The sequence below is a fragment of the Panthera uncia genome, assembly GCF_023721935.1.
Source record: "Panthera uncia isolate 11264 chromosome A3 unlocalized genomic scaffold, Puncia_PCG_1.0 HiC_scaffold_11, whole genome shotgun sequence".
Taxonomy (NCBI): Eukaryota; Metazoa; Chordata; class Mammalia; order Carnivora; family Felidae; genus Panthera; species Panthera uncia.
Genome location: NW_026057578.1, coordinates 50,714,339 through 50,734,579, shown reverse-complemented (window position 1 = coordinate 50,734,579; position 20,241 = coordinate 50,714,339). Strand labels below are relative to the sequence as shown.

Sequence of the window (20,241 nt, the reverse complement as noted above, 5' to 3'; positions counted from 1 at the left end):
GCTGTTTGTAATAATGATAAAGGATAAATAATTGACAAATCCACAATTAAAGTAGTGAAGGACATAAGTTCTTGTACTGTTGTTGGCATTTTTGTAATCATTCATTTTTTTCAATTTTTTTCCTAGCAGTAACCTTAGGAAATAGACAGTATTGTCATTTTTACAGAAGAGCAAATGGAGGGTCAGGCACTTGTAAGGGACCCAGATCTTTTCTTGACCCTAAGGCCTTTAACAATATCATCATGAGGACAGTAGAATGTTGTGTGTCATTAACAGATTTAAGTATGCCGATGTGGGAATCAATGTAAAACATTTTAATTAATAAAACTTGCGGTACACATTAATTTCATCAGTATAAAGATATGAGAACTGAAAGCGGTAGTAAGAATCTTACCTGATAGTTAAGCATCCAGCTTTGGCTCGGGTCAGGATCTTCATGGTTTCGAGCCCTGCCTTGGGCTCTGTGCTGACAGCTCAGAGCCTGAAGCCTGCTTTAGATTCTGGGTCTCCCTCTCTCTCCCCCTCCCCCGCTCTCACTCTGTCTCTCTCTGTTTCTCTTTCTCTCTCTCTCTCAAAACTAAACATTTAAAAAACATATATAAAAAAAGAATCTTACCTGATAGAACTATTTTAGGGACAAATTTCTGGTCTTACTAATTAAATATACTCTCTCTTCTGTTTAGTTGTGTGCATCAGAGCTAGTTCTGCTGTACTGCCCTTCTCAACACTTGGCAGATTTATATATTATGCATATTTATTATACTTATGCAGATTTATATATTTATAAACTATGTAGTTATTTATACCTTAGGCCCAAAGAAATGTAAGGCATTATTGCCATTCTCAGATAACAGGAACAGTGTAGTAGTTAAGAACTTCAGTTTTGCAATCAGATAACTAACATTTGGGTCTCAGTCCCATCACCAGCTATGTGACATTGGGCATGTCCCTTTTCTGTGTTTCACCACAATTTTTTGAAGAGCAAATGAGAATTAATATGAAGGTTTAGTAAAGAGTCTGGCATATAGTAAGTGCTAGCTGCTATCATCATCATAAACATTTTTGTTTAACATCTAAGAGTTGGTTTTACTTGAGATCAGAATTGAGGTCTATTAGACTGCATTAGATTTCTGTTGGTTCATAATAAACCACCAAATACTTAGTTGCTTACTTAAGACAACAACCAGCTTTGGTACAATTGATAACTCAAATTTCTTTAAATACTCTTAAAGTTAATTTTTTCTTGATTTTAGACAATCTTCACTATTAGGGAAATTAAAATAAGAATTTAATTTTCACTTAAGGCAACTTAAAAAATATAACCAAATAGGAGCGCCTGGGTGACTCGTTGGTTAAGTGTCCAACTTTGGCTCGGGTTATGCTCTCTCAGCTTGTGAGTTTGAGCCATGCCCCTGCTCACGCTCTGTCTTTCTCTCCTTCGAAAATAAATAAACATTTAAAAAAAATTTTTTTAAATATAACCAAATACCATTCCTCTCCCCAAATTCATAAAGGACAATTTTTTAAGTTTACGAATTTGCTGCATCATGTAGCATTTAGCCTATTTAATCTCAGATGATGTATTAATGAGAAGTGAAGTCTGTGTCAAATACAGTAGGTGGCACTATGATAAAAACTTCTGTTTTTGTGAAGAATTGAGTTCAGGATTCATCTGTACTCTTCTGCCTGAGTTTTTGCTAAATAATGGTAGGTTACTAAATAAGACAAATATGAACAGAATCTAGCAACTTTGCTTAACCTAAATACACAGTAATTTGCAGTGTTTTATTTTGTTAAATTACAAAAATTAAGTACAATAATGGCAGTGTTCCTTGAATTAAATTCTACTGAAAGGAAGAATAGAGTGTACTATAAATTGATCTAGAGGCACAGATTTTAATTTCTCAAAATTCTTTCATATGTATTTTAATGTGTATGTATTTTAATTCTTTCATAGGTATTTCACACAGGTTATCCTCAGCTTCTTATTCTTAATAATTAGGATCTTAAATTACATCTTTAGTATATGTAAACTGATGCAGCAAATATGAAATGTAACACATCAGCCAGAAGACAGTAAATTTTTTTAAATGTTTATCTCTGAGAGAGAGAAAAAAAAGAATAAGTGGGGGAGGGACAGAGCGAGGGGGACAGAGGCTCTAAAGTGAGCTCTGAGCTGACAGCAGCGAGCTCTATGTGGGGCTTGCACTCAAAACCAGGTCATGATCTGAGCCAAAGTCGGATGTTCAACCAACTGAGCTACCCAGGTGCCCCGAAGACAGTAAATTTTAATGGATAGATTCTGTCATATTTTCTGTTCATATTTTCAAAGTACTCTTGAGCCTTCTTTAAACAAATCTCAGGAGAAAACTCACTAGTATTTGAACAGCATGAACAGTTTTTTTTTCTTTCAATAGTATATTGAGTTTAGGAAACTGAAATATTCTTATACATTTAAAAGTGCAATGTAAAATTGTTGTAAGAGTACTGATTGGGTTGTTTGGTGTATTGGAGTATAACAATATAAGTATCTTACTATCTCATTTGCATTGATTCTGGTTAAATTAGTCTCAGTTCTGGCTTTGCAAGCTTCCCAGTCATCTGTAGAACATCTTTAGGAGAGTTCCAGGGAGTCTGATCTAGTGGGTGTCATCATAATATTGGCCTTGAGAAAACTTTACTGTGTTAATGGCAGGTATATCACAAAAAAGTAAAACACCAAAGCATATTCAGTCTTCTGAAGTCTTTCAGTGGCTGTTTAATCTTTATTAAGAGACAAAAATAGTCCTTTAAAAGTTTGCATAAAGTTACATTTTGAAGTAAGTAAATACATAGCGATAAAAACCACAATCTCTAGGGGCACTTGAGTGGCTCAGTCGGTTGAATGTCCGACTTCGGATCAGGTCATGATCTCACAGGTTGTGAGTTTGAGCCCCACATAGGGCTCTGTTTTAAGATTTGGAAGCATATGGTAGTTATCAGATATTGAAAATAAACATTACTTGTGGTGTTTACTATTAAACATCAGCTGTTATAATAAAAAGAAATAGATATTATTAATTCAGTGTTAAAATATGAAGGAGATTTACCCTATCATAGTGTAATTCCTCTTTTTTCTTCCTTTGAAGCATTTGAATCCTGATTCTAAATTTAGCAGCAATCTCTGGTCATTGAATTATTGTTCCCCCCCCCCCTTTTTTTTTTCCAAATATCCATTTTCGTTCTTTTTTTTTTTTTTTGTAATTTATTGTCAAATTGGTTTCTATACAACACCCAGTGCTCATCCCAAAAGATGCCCTCCTCAATACCCATCACCCACCCTCCCCTCCCTCCCACCCCCCATCAACCCTCAGTTTGTTCTCAGTTTTTAAGAGTCTCTTATTCTTTGGCTCTCTCCCACTCTAACCTCTTTTTTATTTCCTTCCCCTCCCCCATGGGTTTCTGTTAAGTTTCTCAGGATCCACATAAGAGTGAAATCATATGGTATCTGTCTTTCTCTGTATGGCTTATTTCACTTAGCATCACACTCTCCAGTTCCATCCACGTTGCTACAAAGGGCCATATTTCATTTTTTCTCATTGCCACGTAGTACTCCATTGTGTATATAAACCACAATTTCTTTATCCATTCATCAGTTGATGGACATTTAGGCTCTTTCCATAATTTGGCTATTGTTGAGAGTGCTGCTATAAACATTGGGGTACAAGTGCCCCTATGCATCAGTACTTCTGTATCCCTTGGGTAAATTCCTAGCAGTGCTACTGCTGGGTCATAGGGTAGGTCTATCTTTAATTTTTTGAGAAACCTCCACATGGTTTTCTAGAGCGGCTGCACCAGTTTGCATTCCCACCAACAGTTCAAGAGGGTTCCGTTTGTCCACATCCTCTCCAGCATCTATAGTCTCCTGATTTGTTCATTTTGGCCACTCTAACTGGCGTGAGGTGATACCTGAGTGTGGTTTTGATTTGTATTTCCCTGATGAGGAGCAACGTTGATCATCTTTTCATTTGCCTGTTAGCCATCCGGATGTCTTCTTTAGAGAAGTGTCTATTCATGTTTTCTGCCCATTTCTTCACGGGATTATTTGTTTTTCGGGTGTGGAGTTGGGTGAGCTCTTTATAGCTTTTGGATACTAGCCCTTTGTCCAATATGTCATTTGCAAATATCTTTTCCCGTTCCGTTGGTTGCCTTTTAGTCTTGTTGGTTGTTTCCTTTGCTGTGCAGAAGCTTTTTATCTTCATGAGGTCCCAGTAGTTCATTTTTGCTTTTACTTCCCTTGCCTTTGGAGATGTGTCAAGTAAGAGATTGCTACGGCTGAGGTCAGAGAGGTCTTTTCCTGCTTTCTCCTCTAGGGTTTTGACGGTTTCCTGTCTCACATTCAGGTCCTTTATCCATTTTGAGTTTATTTTTGTGAATGGTGTGAGAAAGTGGTCTAGTTTCAATCTTCTGCATGTTGCTGTCCAGTTCTCCCAGCACCATTTGTTAAAGAGACTGTCTTTTTTCCATTGGATATTCTTTCCTGCTTTGTCAAAGATTAGTTGGCCATGCTTTTGTGGGTCTAGTTCTGGGGTTTGTATTCTATTGCATTGGTCTATGTGTCTGTTTTTGTGCCAATACCATGCTGTCTTGATGATTATAGCTTTGTAGTAGAGGCTAAAGTCTGGGATTGTGATGCCTCCTGCTTTGGTCTTCTTCAAAATTACTTTGGCTATTCGGGGTCATTTGTGGTTCCATATGAATTTTAGGATTGCTTGTTCTAGTTTCGAGAAGAATGCTGGTGCAATTTTGATTGGGATTGCATTGAATGTGTAGATAGCTTTGGGTAGTATTGACATTTTGACAATATTTATTCTTCCAATCCATGAGCACGGAATGTTTTTCCATTTCTTTATATCTTCTTCAATTTCCTTCATAAACTTTCTATAGTTTTCAGCATACAGATCTTTTACATCTTTGGTTAGATTTATCCCTAGGTATTTTATGCTTCTTGGTGTAATTGTGAATGGGATCAGTTTCTTTATTTGTCTTTCTGTTGCTTCATTGTTAGTGTATAAGAATGCAACTGATTTCTGTACATTGATTTTGTATCCTGCAACTTTGCTGAATTCATGTATCAGGTCTAGCAGACTTTTGGTGGAGTCTATCGGATTTTCCATGTATAATATCATGTCATCTGCAAAAAGTGAAAGCTTGACTTCATCTTTGCCAATTTTGATGCCTTTGATTTCCTTTTGTTGTCTGATTGCTTATGCTAGCACTTCCAACGCTATGTTAAACAGCAGCGGTGAGAGTGGACATCCCTGTTGTGTTCCTGATCTCAGGGAAAAAGCTCTCAGTTTTCCCCATTAAGGATGATGTTAGCCGTGGGCTTTTCATAAATGGCTTTTATGATCTTTGAGTATGTTCCTTCTATCCCGACTTTCTCGAGGGTTTTTATTAAGAAAAGTTGCTGAATTTTGTCAAAGGCCTTTTCTGCATCGATTGACAGGATCATATGGTTCTTCTCTTTTCTTTTTAATGTGATGTATCACGTTGATTGATTTGCGAATGTTGAACCAGCCCTGCAGCCCAGGAATGAATCCCACTTGATCATGGTGAATAATTCTTTTTATATGCTGTTGACTTCTATTTGCTAGTATCTTATTGAGAATTTTTGCATCCATATTCATCCAGGATATTGGCCTGTAGTTCTCTTTTTTTACTGGGTCTCTGTCTGGTTTAGGAATCAAAGTAATACTGGCTTCATAGAATGAGTCTGGAAGTTTTCCTTCCCTTTCTATTTTTTGGAATAGCTTGAGAAGGATAGGTATTATCTCTGCTTTAAACGTCTGGTAGAACTCCCCTGGGAAGCCATCTGGTCCTGGACTCTTATTTGTTGGGAGATTTTTGATGACTGATTCAATTTCTTCACTGGTTATGGGTCTGTTCAAGCTTTCTATTTCCTCCTGATTGAGTTTTGGAATTGTGGGTGTTTAGGAATTTGTCCATTTCTTCCAGGTTGTCCAGTTTGTTGGCATATAATTTTTCAGAGTATTCCCTGATAATTGCTTGTATCTCTGAGGGACTGGTTGTAATAATTCCATTTTCATTCATGATTTTATCTATTTGGGTCATCTCCCTTTTCTTTTTGAGAAGCCTGGCTAGAGGTTTATCAATTTTGTTTATTTTTTCAAAAAAACCAACTCTTGGTTTCATTGATCTGCTCTACAGTTTTTTTAGATTCTATATTGTTTATTTCTGCTCTGATCTTTATTTAATTTCTCTTCTTCTGCTGGGTTTAGGCTGTCGTTGCTGTTCTACTTCTATTTCCTTTAGGTGTGCTGTTAGATTTTGTATTTGGGATTTTTCTTGTTTCTTGAGATAGGCCTGGATTGCAATGTATTTTCCTCTCAGGACTGCCTTCGCTGCGTCCCAAAGCGTTTGGATTGTTGTATTTTCATTTTCGTTTGTTTCCATATATTTTTTAATTTCTTCTCTAATTGCCTGGTTGACCTATTCATTCTTTAGTAGGGTGTTCTTTAACCTCCATGCTTTTGGAGGTTTTCCAGACTTTTTCCTGTGGTTGATTTCAAGCTTCATTGCATTGTGGTCTGAAAGTATGCATGGTATGATCTCAATTCTTGTATACTGTTTTGTGACCCAGTATGTGATCTATCTTGGAGAATGTTCCATGTGCACTCGAGAAGAAAGTATATTCTGTTGCTTTGGGATGCAGAGTTCTAAATATATCTGTCAAGTCCATCTGATCCAATGTATCATTCAGGGCCCTTGTTTCTTTATTGACCGTGTGTCTAGATGATCTATCCATTGCTGTAAGTGGAGTGTTAAAGTCCCCTGCAATTACCGCATCTTATCAATAAGGTTGCTTATGTTTGTGAGTAATTGTTTTATATATTTGGGGGCTCCCGTAGTTAGTGCATAGACATTTATAATTGTTAGTTCTTCTTCATGAATAGACCCTGTAATTATTGTATAATGCCCTTCTTCATCTCTTGTTACAGCCTTTAATTTAAAGTCTAGTTTGTCTGATATAAGTATGGCTACTCCAGCTTTCTTTTGACTTCCAGTAGTATGATAGTTCTCCCTCCCCTCACTTTCTCTTTTTTTTTTTTTTAATTTTTTTTTTTAACATTTATTTTTGAGACGGAGGGAGACAGAGTGTGAACAGGGGAGGGGCAGAGAGAGAGGGAGACACAGAATCTGAAACAGTCTCCAGGCTCTGAGCTGTCAGCACAGAGCCTGACGCGGGGCTCGAACTCACAGACCGTGAGATCATGACCTGAGCCGAAGTCGGACGTTTAACCGACTGAGCCACCCAGGCGCCCTCCTCCCCTCACTTTCAATCTGAAGGTGTCCTCTGGTCTAAAATGAGTCTCTTGTAGACAGCAAATAGATGGGTCTTGTTTTTTTATCCATTCTGATACCCTATGTGTTTTGGTTGGCCCATTTAGCCCATTTACATTCAGTGTTATTATAGAAAGATATGGGTTTAGAGTCATTGTGATGTCTGTAGGTTTCATACTTGTAGCAATATCTCTGGTACTTTGTCTCACAGGATCCCCCTTAGGATCTCTTGTAGGGCTGGTTTAGTGGTGACGAATTCCTTCAGTTTTTGTTTGGGAAGACCTTTATCTCCTTCCATTCTGAATGACAGACTTGCTGGATAAAGGATTCTCGGCTGCATATTTCTGTTCATCACATTAAATATTTCCTCCCATTCCTTTCTGGCCTGCCTAGTTTCAGTAGAAAGATCGGTCACGAGTCTTATAGGTCTCCCTTTATATGTTAGAGCACGTTTATCCCTAGCTGCTTTCAGAATTTTCTCTTTATCCTTGTATTTTGCCAGTTTCACTATGATATGTTGTGCAGAAGATCGATTCAAGTTACGTCTGAAGGGAGTTCTCTGTGCCTCTTGGATTTCAATGCTTTTTTCTCTCCCCATATCAGAGAAGTTCTCAGCTATGATTTCTTCAAGTACACCTTCAGCACCCTTCCCTCTCTCTTCCTCCTCTGGAATACCAATTATGCATAGATTATTTCTCTTTAGTGCATCACTTAGTTCTCTAACTCTCCCCTCATTCTCCTGGAATTTTTTCTCTCTCTTTTTCTCAGCTTCCTGTTTTGCCATAATTTTATCTTCTAGTTCACCTATTCTCTCCTCTGCCTCTTCAATCCGAGCTGTGGTCACCTCCATTTTATTTTGCAGCTCATTAATAGCATTTTTTAGCTCCTCCTGGCTGTTCCTTAGTCCCTTGATCTCTGTAGCAAGAGATTCTCTGTTGTCCTCTATACTGTTTTCAAGCCCAGCGATTAATTTCATGACTATTATTCTAAATTCACTTTCTGTTATATTGTTTAAATCCTTTTTGATCAGTTCGTTAGCTGTTGTTATTTCCTGGAGATTCTTTTGAGGGGAATTCTTCCGTTTTGTCATTTTGGATAGTCCCTGGAATGGTGCGGAACTGCAGGGCACTTCCCCTGTGCTGTCTTGAGTAACTTGCATTAGTAGGTGGGGCAGCAGTCAGACCTGATGTCTGCCCCCAGCCCACTGCTGGGGCCACAGTCAGACTGGTGGGTGCCTTCTCTTCCCCTCTCCTAGGGGTGGGATTCACTGTGGGGTGGCGTGGCCCTTCTGGGCTACTTGCACACTGCCAGGCTTGTGGTGCTGGGGATCTGGTGTATTAGCTGGGGTGGATCGGCAAGGTGCACAGGGGCGGGAGGGGCAGGCTCAGCTCGTTTATCCTTTGGTGATCTGCTTCGGGAGGGGCCCTGCGGCACTGGGAGGGAGTGAGACCCGACGGATGGATCCGCAGAAGCACAACGTTGGGTGTTTGTGAGGTGCAAGCAAGTTCCCTGGCAGGAACTGGTTCCCTTTGGGATTTTGGCTGGGGGATGGGCGAGGGAGATGGCACTGGCGAGCGCCTCTGTTCCCAGCCAAGCTGAGCTCTGTTGTCCGGGGCTCAACAACTCTCCCTCCTGTTGTCCTCCAGCCCTCCGGCTCTCGGAGCAGATGTTAAGTCCCACTTGCTCTCCGAACATACTCCGTCTGGCCCCTCTGCTTTTGCAAGCCAGACTCGGGGCCTCTGCTTGGCTGGAGGGCTGCCCCTCCACCCCGGCTCCCTCCCGCCAGTCTGTGTAGAGTGCACCGCCTCTCCGCCCTTCTACCCTCTTCCGTGGGCCTCTCGTCTGCTCTTGGCTCCAGAGAATCCGTTCTGCTAGTCTTTTGGCGGTTTTCTGGGTTATTTAGTCAGGTGTAGGTGGAATCTAAGTGATCAGCAGGACCCAGTGAGCCCAGCGTCCTCCTACGCCGCCATCTTCCCCTCCTCAAATCTATTTTTTCCCTTTTGAATTTAAGTGATGGTATTTTCTTTTTATTTTCTTTTATTTTTTTTGATTACCAACTACACTCCTGACTGATAACAGCAGTTGATTTTATGTATTTTTTTTCAGCTGACTACCTGGCTCAGGCGTTTGATTCTCTGTGTTTAGACCTGAAGACAGATGAAGGAAAAATCTTGTTTTTGGAGTATCAAGCTGTTCCAGTAATACTAAATCATCTAAGAATATCCAGTAAAGGCCTCCTCTCCAATGTCATTGATAGTTTGCTTCAGATGACAGTGGAATCTAGTAAGTTTTAAAGTTTTTAGATACACAAAGAAAGGACAGTAAGATTATTCTCCTCATGTGTTCTGAATGTATAACTCTACATAGACATACTGTATTTTATAATAGAAATGGTTTAATGTACTTTTGGCAGCTGTATAGTAGAGTCATTAATAACATTACTAGGAGTTATGTGTCTAGATTTCCACTAAGCACAATTTCCAATATTCAGTCGTTTCAGTTATATAGATATATTCTGCATTGTTAGTCATGTTTTCGAGCTTCTCTGTCTGTTCTCCCATCTAATCATTCTGACGTATGTAACCCTGTATTCTCTGTTTGCTCAAAGGGAGTAGATGTTCAAGTGTATCTCCATCTAAAGTGAGAGTAATGACAAAGCTACTCATTGCCTCTTCAACCTTACTGTTTTTGTTGGAGTTTGGGGGTTGGGGGAGCACTTATCTATATATATGGGTACTCTTTTTCATGCATATTTGTAACATTTGTAGTCTGTGGATTTATTTGACCTTTTTGGTTTTTATATTGGCATAACAAGTTCTTCAAACTTACTATTTTGATGGTTCCTAATTTAGCCCTGATATATATGGGGATGTTGAACATAAATATTTTCATTTGCTTTTGTTGGTATTGCTCTTTGAACCTCAAGTAACCCCTTGACTTGTAACAAGCAACCATTTTGCCTCAGTAATTCTTTTTCACTTTAGTTTTTCCTCTTCCCTATTCCTTCTTCCTTCTACAGTACTTCTAAAAATGAAATGTTTATGCCTTTCAGAAGGTGGAAACTAAAACTGGAAAGCCATTGCTCAGTGTGGTAGTAAGCAGTCTGTGGAATTTGATGCTGCTTGTGGGCGAATTCCTAAGAGCTGGGTATAAACTATAGTTATATTTCTAACTAGGTACATTCAGTGTATGGCTTCACATTTTCAATTTACTTTGTATACTTTCTCGTTTTTTCCTTTACAACATCCCTGTGAAGGGCCTGTATAGAAAAACTGAGGCCTGGAAAAATTAGGTAACTTGTCCATGGTTCCACAGTGAGACAGAGGTAGGACTTAGACTTGAAACCAGGTCTGATTCTAGATGTAACAAGGTACAATTCTACTGTTGCACTGTGATTAGGTTTTCCAGAGGCTTTTTTCCTGCTGCAAAATGTCAAGTCTTCTCTGACATATTTAATATTTTTAGCCATTTTTGACTATTGGGTGTCTAGCTACCTAGATAAGTAATCTCAGGGTTTTGTATCTTGATTAACTAATGTAACGTATAGAGCAAAAAAGTGAAAAATTCGTAAAATGAGACACAGCCACCCAAGATTACTTGTTTAAAGTGGGTAGATTTACAGTTAAGTTTCACAGGATTTTTCTTAATGAAGAGAATAAAAATTTTACCAGATGCAAATGTCTGTTTATTAGAAACAACTCTGTGTGAACATTTCTAACAGAGATGAAATCTTGCATCCAAAGGAAAACTAAATATAATTTTATGAAATAGTGGGCCTACTTGGGTAAAATGACTTTATGGCACTGTAACATTCATATTTGGAGAAATATAGTAGATAAAAAGTCAACAGATGTTCAGTTCATTCACTCATGTTTTCCTTTTTTCAAATTATTCTCAAATCCAGCGTTATCCTTTCTTGTTCAAATTGAGTAAATAAAGCAATTTCTTATGCGGAGTGCTAGAAAAACATGTCATTTTTAGTGATGGGAAACTGTTGGAAGGTTAGAAATGAGTAAACCTTTGGGGTGCCTGGGTGGCCTAGTTGGTTAGGCATTCGACTTCAGCTCTGGTTCATCTCATGGTTCATGGGTTCTAGCCCTGTGTTGGGCTCTGTGCCAATATGATGACATATTTCAAGTGTTGTGTTTGCAGTACTTGCTGAACCTTATGGCTTCCTTCAGTGTCCATTTAGGGCTTTGGAGAAAGGCTGGAGGAAGGTGTCAGTGGACCAAGCTCTAGCCTGGGAGTGCTCAAAGTGCTTAGTACTGGTTCTCTAACACAGGTTAGTATAGAAATAGTGTTCAAAACCTGTGTAGTAGTTGTCAAGTTACTAATTGTATGCCAAACTCAATAATAATTTAAAACATTTGGACTTGTGAGGTGCCTGGTTGGCTTAGGTCCATCCTAATTTCAGCTCAGGTCATGACCTCAGGGTTGGTGAGATTGAGTGCCGTGCTGGGCTCTGCGCTGACGGCGCTGTTGCAGAGCCTGCTTGGGATTCTCTCTCTCCCTCTCTCTGTCCCTCCCCTGCTTATGCAAAAATAAATAAATAAACATTTAAAAAATACATTTGGACCCTTATTTTGTATGTTTGTTTTATTTCATTTCTAGTGTTTTTTAATGGTATTGTAAAAAGATAAATTTTAATAGTTTATTTGAGCAAACACCAATTCTAGTGGGGAGCACCAAATCTGAAATGATTAACATGTGCTCTGCCTATGGGGCCTAGGACAGAGGTTTTAATAGAAAAGACAGGGAAACAAAACAAAAAAAAATTATTTAATTGGTTTTAACTTAAATGTTTGCTTTGTTTGGGAAAATTTAGTTATTTGGCCGTGATGATAGTTTTTCTTGAGGTTCATTTTCCTAGATTTGAGAAAATCTAGTTGACTGTTGATGAGTAGTTTTTCTTGGGTTTTGTTTTCTTAGATTGAAGCACATTGACCGCTTTAGAATTTGATTTGTTTAGGTAGGGTACCATGAGAGCTCTTCAGTGTAATAGCCTCTTTGTTTAACTATTTTAAACCGTATTTTGTTAAAGTGTGTTATATTCTCTGTGCTGGATTGGAAATCTCAGACTGGTGCTGACCCACAGTAATTTGAGGAGCAATAGGATACTCCATCTCTACTTGATATTTCATATTAAGCCACGATATAGTTTGTATTGCTATAGTTGATGGTTTTCCTCTTGTACCCTTGTGCTCTTCCCCCAGATTCATCTTTTCAGATATGAGAAATGTTATGCTATTTAAGTATTAACTGTTTTTTGAAAGCTGGTAAAATGCATTTTTTAAAATCTAGATCTATTTTATTTAAAATTTTTAAATGTATGTTTATTTTTGAGAGAGAGAGAGCACGAGCCGGGGAGGGGCAGAGAGAGAGGGAGACACGGAACCTGAAGCATCTCCAGGCTCTGAGCTGTTAGCACAGAGGGGCTCAAACTCACAGACTGTGAGATCATGACCTGAGCCAAAGTCAAACACTTAACCGATTGAGCCACCCAGGCACCCCTAGATCTATTTTAAAATGCATTTCTTTGAGTATAAATTGAGATCGGTACATTGATTTACCTCAACACATGTTATGAATACTTTTTTTTTTTTTAAGATTGAGTGCTTCTGATAATATCTCTTTTGGGTGTGAATGTATATCATATAATAACTTAGTAATGTTGCTTTTAGAAAATTACTTTGTGGTTTCTTTTTTCTTTTTCCTGTCAGTGGTTAAAAGCTATTATTCATTTACCTGGGTTTAGCTGGGTAAGAACTTGAGTCTTATTTTATTTCAAAGAATACTTTCCTTTTCTTGTCAGACTTAGTTTAAATAGAGGGATTTAAGTTTGTATTTGTATTATTTAGTTCACTCTGTTTTGTGGCTTAAAACTGCCTTGTCTAAGGTAACATGCTACCATTTAACACTTGAATGGCAATAATGTTTTTGAGTATATTTTGCAGATACTTTTTGAAGTTTATTTTTATTACAAAAATAATACAAAGTTGGAAAACTACAAGCTAGAAAAAAAGTCTTACTATCCAAAGATACCTACATTTACTTCATATGAATATTACTTTCTCTCTTTTTTTCCATGAATAATTTTTATGATGTTGGGTATTTCTTTTCTTTTTCATTGTTTAACATGGTTAAATTCTAGTGTACATTTAGTTGTATCAATCTCTGTTTATCTGTCTAAAATACCAAAATACAGGAAAATATTAGGGTATTTTGCAAAGAAATATACTTGAGTTCTGTTTAAATTGTGAATATGTGTAAAAAATATAATAAAGATAGCACAGAATTATCAAATACTTTGGACTATGCTACATGCATTAAATTTATTCTATGGATCTAGAAATTATGTGTTTATATTTTTTAGTTTGGTGCTATTTTTCATTGGCAGTTTGATTTTTCTTGATTTGGGCAATATTATTTCTTCCCTTCTTGCTGTCATTCTATTATGTTTTTATTCTTAAGGAGATAAAAGCAAGGGTAATTTCAATGAAATGATATATGTGATATTTCCAACAGTGTACCAACTTAGCATGCACACACCCATGTTTCTAGTCATGAATCCCTCATGCATATAACCTGTTTTCTCCGTTACAAGCTTTCAAATGAAAGAATGTTCTCTATAACAAAACACCATGGGAAGATTTGTTTTTAATAACTGAAGAATATATAATAATTTTTAAGTCTAAAAGAATTTGACACCCCTCTTAATTCCACCACCTTGATAACACATAGTTTGCATATTGCCTGATATGTGTTTTTTTACATAGTTGCAATCATAATATGCATACTTTGTTTTATAAGAAGTGCATATTATAGAAAGATTAGAAAATACAGATTTATTTCATTCAACAAATATCTGTCTGTAGACTGCACATTTATCCCTGGCACTGAGTGGGGCACTTAGGGATACAGCAGAGAACAAGATAAGTAAGTCCCTGTCAACGTGGAACTTCTTGTCTACTTGACTTTTGTCAAATTCCTGGTATACTTGGGATGATAATAATACTACTATCATAGAATTATAAAAATGGTAAGTGAGTTAGCCATGCAGAGGTTCGGGAAACTATTCTAGGGATTAGGAACCGCTAGAGTAAAGACGTTAGGGTAGGTATTAGTTATTAGGTATGATTTTCAAGACACAGCAGGGAAGTCAGTGTAGCTGAAGCAGAGTAGTAGAAGAATCAGAAGATGGGGTCTGGCACTTGTTCAGAAGGGCCTTGTTGCCCATTAGTGAGACGTGGGGACTTTCATTCCCCTGGGAATATCCTGGGTGGCTCATTTGGTTAAGTGTCTGTTAGTTTCAGCTAAGGTCATGATCTTACAGTTTGTGAGATCAAGCCTTGTATAAGGCCCTGTGCTGACAGCATGGGGCCTGCTTGATATTCTCTCTTCTTTTCTCTCTGCATCCCTGTCCCCCAATAAATAAATAAACTTAAAAATTAAAAAACCCAGAACTCCTGAAGCTTTCCCTTTCTATTCCACTTTGTTGAATGTCATATTATGAACCTTTTTTGGGTATATTTCTGCATAGCCCTTATTTTTGCTTATTTTCATTATATTCATGTACTATGTATTTATGTAATACTCATTTATTATTGTTACCATTTATTAAGACATTTCTTGTGGGAAGTTTGTATGAAATTTGATAAGAAAATAAATTCATTGGTCTTCCATCCCACCGTCAAAGAGCTTTCAAGTAGTTTGTGGCCAGCCCCATGAGGGATATGTGGCACAGGGAACTAACCTAGTAGACCCTTGCATGACCTTTTGAAGTCTACTTAAGAGTCAGTTGATGTTCACATGTAGCTCTACATATGATAGTGGTCTCTGAATGCTGTCAAATTTATAGCTATATTATAAGTTGCATAATTGCTTTAATGATGTTTCCATTTCCTAGTCTGACACTATAAGAGAATCTTTTTTTTTCCTTTTTTTTAGATCTAAGCCTGGATTTCCTAGTGTAACGCTAGATGACAATGAGCCCTTTTTTGGTCAGGTTTAGGTTTATTTTATATATAGCCTGTCTTGAGGAAACTTGTTTCAATATTTTGTGACAACAAAAGAAACCAGTGTCTATGTTAGGGAGTAAAATCCCACCTGCCAATTAGTATGATAGAGGAAGCCAAGAAGAAATCAAATAAATAATTAAATGTACAGATAATGAATATACTATTTTTATTTTTTTTTTTTTAATAAAAGTTCTCTGGGTATTTAACTTAAGGATTTTTTTCAACACTGCATTTATTGTTTAAAAGAAAACACATTCACATAGCTAATCATTTCACAGGTACAAAAGTGAAAAGTCTTCTTTTCCTTCCTTTGAGAAAGCAATTTAACTAGCTTTTTCCAAATTATTTCATAGGTGTACCATGTCTCTCTACATACACACACACATGCCAGTTCTTACTCCTTCATTTTTTTCAAACTAATGTTAGCATACTATATGTGTTATGAAAAATACATCTTAGAGATCTTGTATTAGTACATAAAGAGTTTCTTCAATGAAAACTTATTCATTTAAGATGACCATTGATAGATGTGTTAACCTTAAAAAATAAAACCACCAGTTAATTCTATCAGCAAAAATGGGTTTATTTGGTAACAGCAGAGAATTGAAATACAGAACAAACAAGCTACCAGAAAACCACAGGCAAGACCAGAGAACAAAGGACTCCTCTGAATACAAGAAAGTGGTGGTGGTGGTTGGGGGGTTGGGAGGGTGGATGGGTGGGAGGGCTGTTATAAACAAAAAGCTCATCTGAGTAAACTGGGAGTTGGAAGTAAAGGGGCGTTTCATTTACTGGGTTGTGACCATTTCTCCTTGGCTGGGCTTTTGCTGTGGAAGGAGGAAACCTTTCTTCCACCTCCTGGCTTAGTAAAGTAGTATCCATGTGCAAGGTATATCTCTTTCTGTTGGGTCTGCAATTGATCACAAGTGTTAGGGCATGAGAGCGCCCTCTGCTGGCCTTCTGACCCCATTCAAAATGAGATTTCCTTTTATTAATTTTCACAGATATTTGGGTTGTCTAGGCTTTTACTAATGCAAACAGTGCTTCTTTATACAAAAACAAATTTGCACATGTGGGAGCTTATTTGAATTGTATAGATACCTAGAAAGAAGAATAGATACCTAGGAAGTAGAATTGTTGGATCAAAAGAAAATTTATCAGATTGTGAGAATGACATGGAGTAAAAAGTAGGTAAAATAACAAAAGAAAAAGAACAGGGAAGTCAAAAAGGCAGTTACAAAATTGTTTATTCATTTACTTTGTTGTTTATGTTTTACAAAATGATTTTTTCTAATAATTCGTAGTTCAGAGACGTAAGAATTGAGTATATAGGTGGGTATGGTGATATGGATAATTCAGGCAGCTCTTACACCCCATACCCTTTTCTTTATGTGACTCCATCCTCCCTACCACTTCAGCTCTTTGCTCCTTCTTTCCCTACTCCTAAATCCATCTACCTGCTACTCAGTATAGTGCATTGAATGGGTGAAGGTAGCCCATTTGCCCAGCTAAGACAGCAGTGCTGCTGACATGGAAACTTTGGCTTTCTGAGCTTCTCAGTGGTTGTTGCACAGTAGTCTAAGTACAGGAGGTAGTCTGGGGGGTTTCCAGATATAATGTTTGGAGGCTGAGGACTGCCTCTGTAGACATCTTATTTCAAGTTTAATCGGGGACAGGTGAAAAGCAGTTTTTTTTTTTCTCTTTTCTAAAGCATTTCCAAAATGCCACTTACATATCAGTTTTAGTTCATTTTCTTTGAAATAGTTTTTTAATTGTAAAATACATATATCATAAAATTTGCCATCTTAACCATTTTTAAGTATATAGTTTGTTAGTGTTAAGTACATTCACATTGTTGTGCAGCCATCCATCTCCAGCCATCTTCAGAATTGTTTCATTTTCCCCAGGTACTTTTATGATTCTTACTACCATCCAATGCCAAACTATCATATCTTATGTGAACTACTGCAGTAGTTTCTCACTGATTTCCTTGCTTCCCCCCTTGCCACTCTTCTCACTGCATTCTCTGTGCCTCCACCAAAGTGTATGTCACTCCCTTGAAAAACATAAGTGTAAGAACTCCCTAAGTAGCTTCTTGTTGCAGATAAAAGGTGAGATTCTTGAAATGACCCACAAGGCCTGTTAAGGTCTGGCCTCTGGCTGCCTTTTTCAGTTCATGTCTTACCACTTTCACCAATTGTCAGACTTGCTCCTTCCTCAGTGGTCTTTGCAGCTGATCCTCCCACCTGCAATACTTTTCTCCCAGATAGTGGCAAGGCTTGCTTACCTCCATGCCTTTGGGTCCCTGCTCCAATATCACATCCTCAGAGAGTCCTTCTTTGTTCTATGTAACTGAGCCCCATGCACTTTCCTTATCCCCCTTACTCCATTTTATTCTACCCTCTAATGCTTACCTGACATATGTACATGCACACGCACTGATCTCTGATTCATTTACAGTTTATCTTAGTGAAAGCTATGAGGTGTTATGGATTAAACTATTTTTCTAGATGGCTACCCACCCTTTATTCCACAAACTGTCTTTCCCCCTTTGTTTAGAAAGTCTATTTTAGAGTATTTAAAGTTTATCTGCATTCTCTAATTGTTTGTAATGGTTTTCATTCCATTCTTTTGGTTTCTCCAGATATACAGTCATATTATCTGTAAATAATTTATCTCTTTCTTAACAATCTTTATAATTTTATTTTGCCTTGTCTCATTGACACCCAGTCACCTTTAGTACAATGATAAAATAATGGCAATGGTAGCAAACATTTTCATCATAGTCCTCATTTTATTTTATTTATTAAAAAAAATTTTTTTATGTTTATTTTTGAGAGAGAGAGAGCATGAATGAGGGAGGGGCTGAGAGAGGGAGACACAGAATCTGAAGCAGGTTCCAGGCTCTGAGCTGTCAGCCCAGACCCCGACATGGGGCTCAAACTCACCAACCATGAGATCATGACCTGAGCCGAAGTTGGAAGTTTAACCGACTGAGCCACCCAGGCACCCCAGTAGTCCTCATTTTAATGAGAATGTTCCCAGTGTTGTTTCATTCAGCAAAATGTTGCTGGCTTGGGTTGAAATACATACGTCTTCTCATTTTAAGAAAATACTCATCTACAGACTGCGTGTTGAATTTTGTCAAATGAATTTTTAGTATTTATGGAGTTTGATATATCAAAAAAGGATCATGTGATCAATAGAGGGAATTAAAATGGTGACTTTATACCACCTTTAGATTACTAAAATAAACTACATTTAGTCATGGGATGTTTTTCTTATACTGTACTGCTGATTTTGTTTGCATCACAAAAGAAAATAACTGTCTCATTTATGATATCCATTCAAAATTCTAGACTGAATATTAGCATTTATGTTTACTGTAACAATTGAATGCTGAGTTTTATTTCTTTCTATTTTACTTTATGTGTAAAGTGTACTTTATGTGTAAAGCTCTGGGATGTGGACATGTTACTAGTTGTATAAGTTTTCTATGGCTGCTCTAACAAATTACCACAGACCTGTTCCTTCACACAACAGAAATTTATTCTCTCACGGTTCTGGAAGCCAGAAGTCTGACATCAGTTTCACTGGGCCAGAATCAAAGCATTGACCATGCTTTCTTCAGAGCCTCTAGGGGACAGTCTGCTTCTTGTCTCTTCCAGCTTCTGGTACCAGGTAGCATTCCTTGGCTTGTGGCTACATCATTAATATCTGCCTCCTAGGTCACATTTAATATGTAAAATAATTTCTTTATTATTCAAGTATGTTGAATCCAACAAACAGATCAGGAGGTGACTGCCATTAAAAAGATCCTTTATACTTACAGTTTCTTTTTTTTTTTTAATGTTTATTTATTTTAGCAAGTGGGGAGGGGCAGAGAGAGAGGGAGACAGAGGATCCGAAGCAGCTCTGCGCTGACAGCAGAGAGCCTGACACTGGGCTCGAAGTCACACACCATGAGATCAGGACCTGTGCTGAAGTCATACTCCTAACCGACTGAGGCATCCAGGTGCCCCTGTACTTACAGTGGCTAATTGAAACGGGCACACCATTTGTAGGGGGCCACACAGGAAGCACCTAGGTCAGTCAGCAGGCAGAGGAGGGAAAGGCGGGGAACTGTGAACAGGAACCTTTATTGTGGCTTCCCCTGGGAAGGTATGGGCAAGGCAGAATAAGCGGGTTTAGGATTGGCTATTTTGAATAATTTCTGTGGGTACCGGGGCACAGGGGTTGGTACCTGTCCTGAGAGTGATTAGAGCAGGTGGATAGTGGTCTGAAGTGTAATACCACACAAGAGGTGATTGGGGGGCATGGGCTATAGATTGGTTGGTTTGCATATGGAAGATGCATTCACAGGCAGATCATTTACTATCTGTAGGAACTATCTCTCCCCATCTCACGATCCTTAATTTAGTCACATCTGCAAAGCCTTTGCCTTTGCCATCCTAAGCACTAGCACATTCACAGGTGCTAGTGGTTAGGATATGAAGCAGGCTCCAGGCTCTGAACTTTCAGCACAGAGCCTGACATGGGGCTCGAACCCACAAACCTAGAGATCATGACCCGAGCCAAAGTCAGACACTTAACCTGACTGAGCCACTGCAACCCAGGCACCCTTTCCTTTGTGTTTTAAAGGAACTGTTTAAAATGTTTTATAAAATGTTTATTATAAAAAGATGGCATGAGTCACTGAATTAGGAACTGCTCCTCTAGTTCAGCTACTTATTTTATATATAGAGGAGATTGCAGGCTGGCAAAGAGATTGCAGTAAAGTGAATATTGCAATAAACTGAATCCTAAACTTTTTGGTTTCCTAGTGCATATAAAAGTTACGTTTACACCATATTGTAGCCATTTAGGTATGGAATAGCAT

At 37.9% G+C, this 20,241-nt stretch overlaps 1 protein-coding gene across 10 annotated transcripts in view; it reads left to right on the top strand.

Moving 5' to 3' along the window:
- Window positions 1–20,241, top strand: part of CCDC138 (coiled-coil domain containing 138) — a 141,395-nt gene that overhangs the window by 82,894 nt on the left and 38,260 nt on the right. For 8 of the 10 annotated variants that reach the window (XM_049650151.1, XM_049650143.1, XM_049650142.1 and 5 more), the window contains one exon: window positions 9,451–9,627. The exons of the other annotated variants lie outside the window; for them this stretch is intronic. In XM_049650151.1, coding sequence (XP_049506108.1) covers window positions 9,451–9,627 — 177 coding nt within the window. The remainder of the gene's footprint in view (window positions 1–9,450; window positions 9,628–20,241) is intronic. 10 annotated transcript variants of the gene reach the window in all.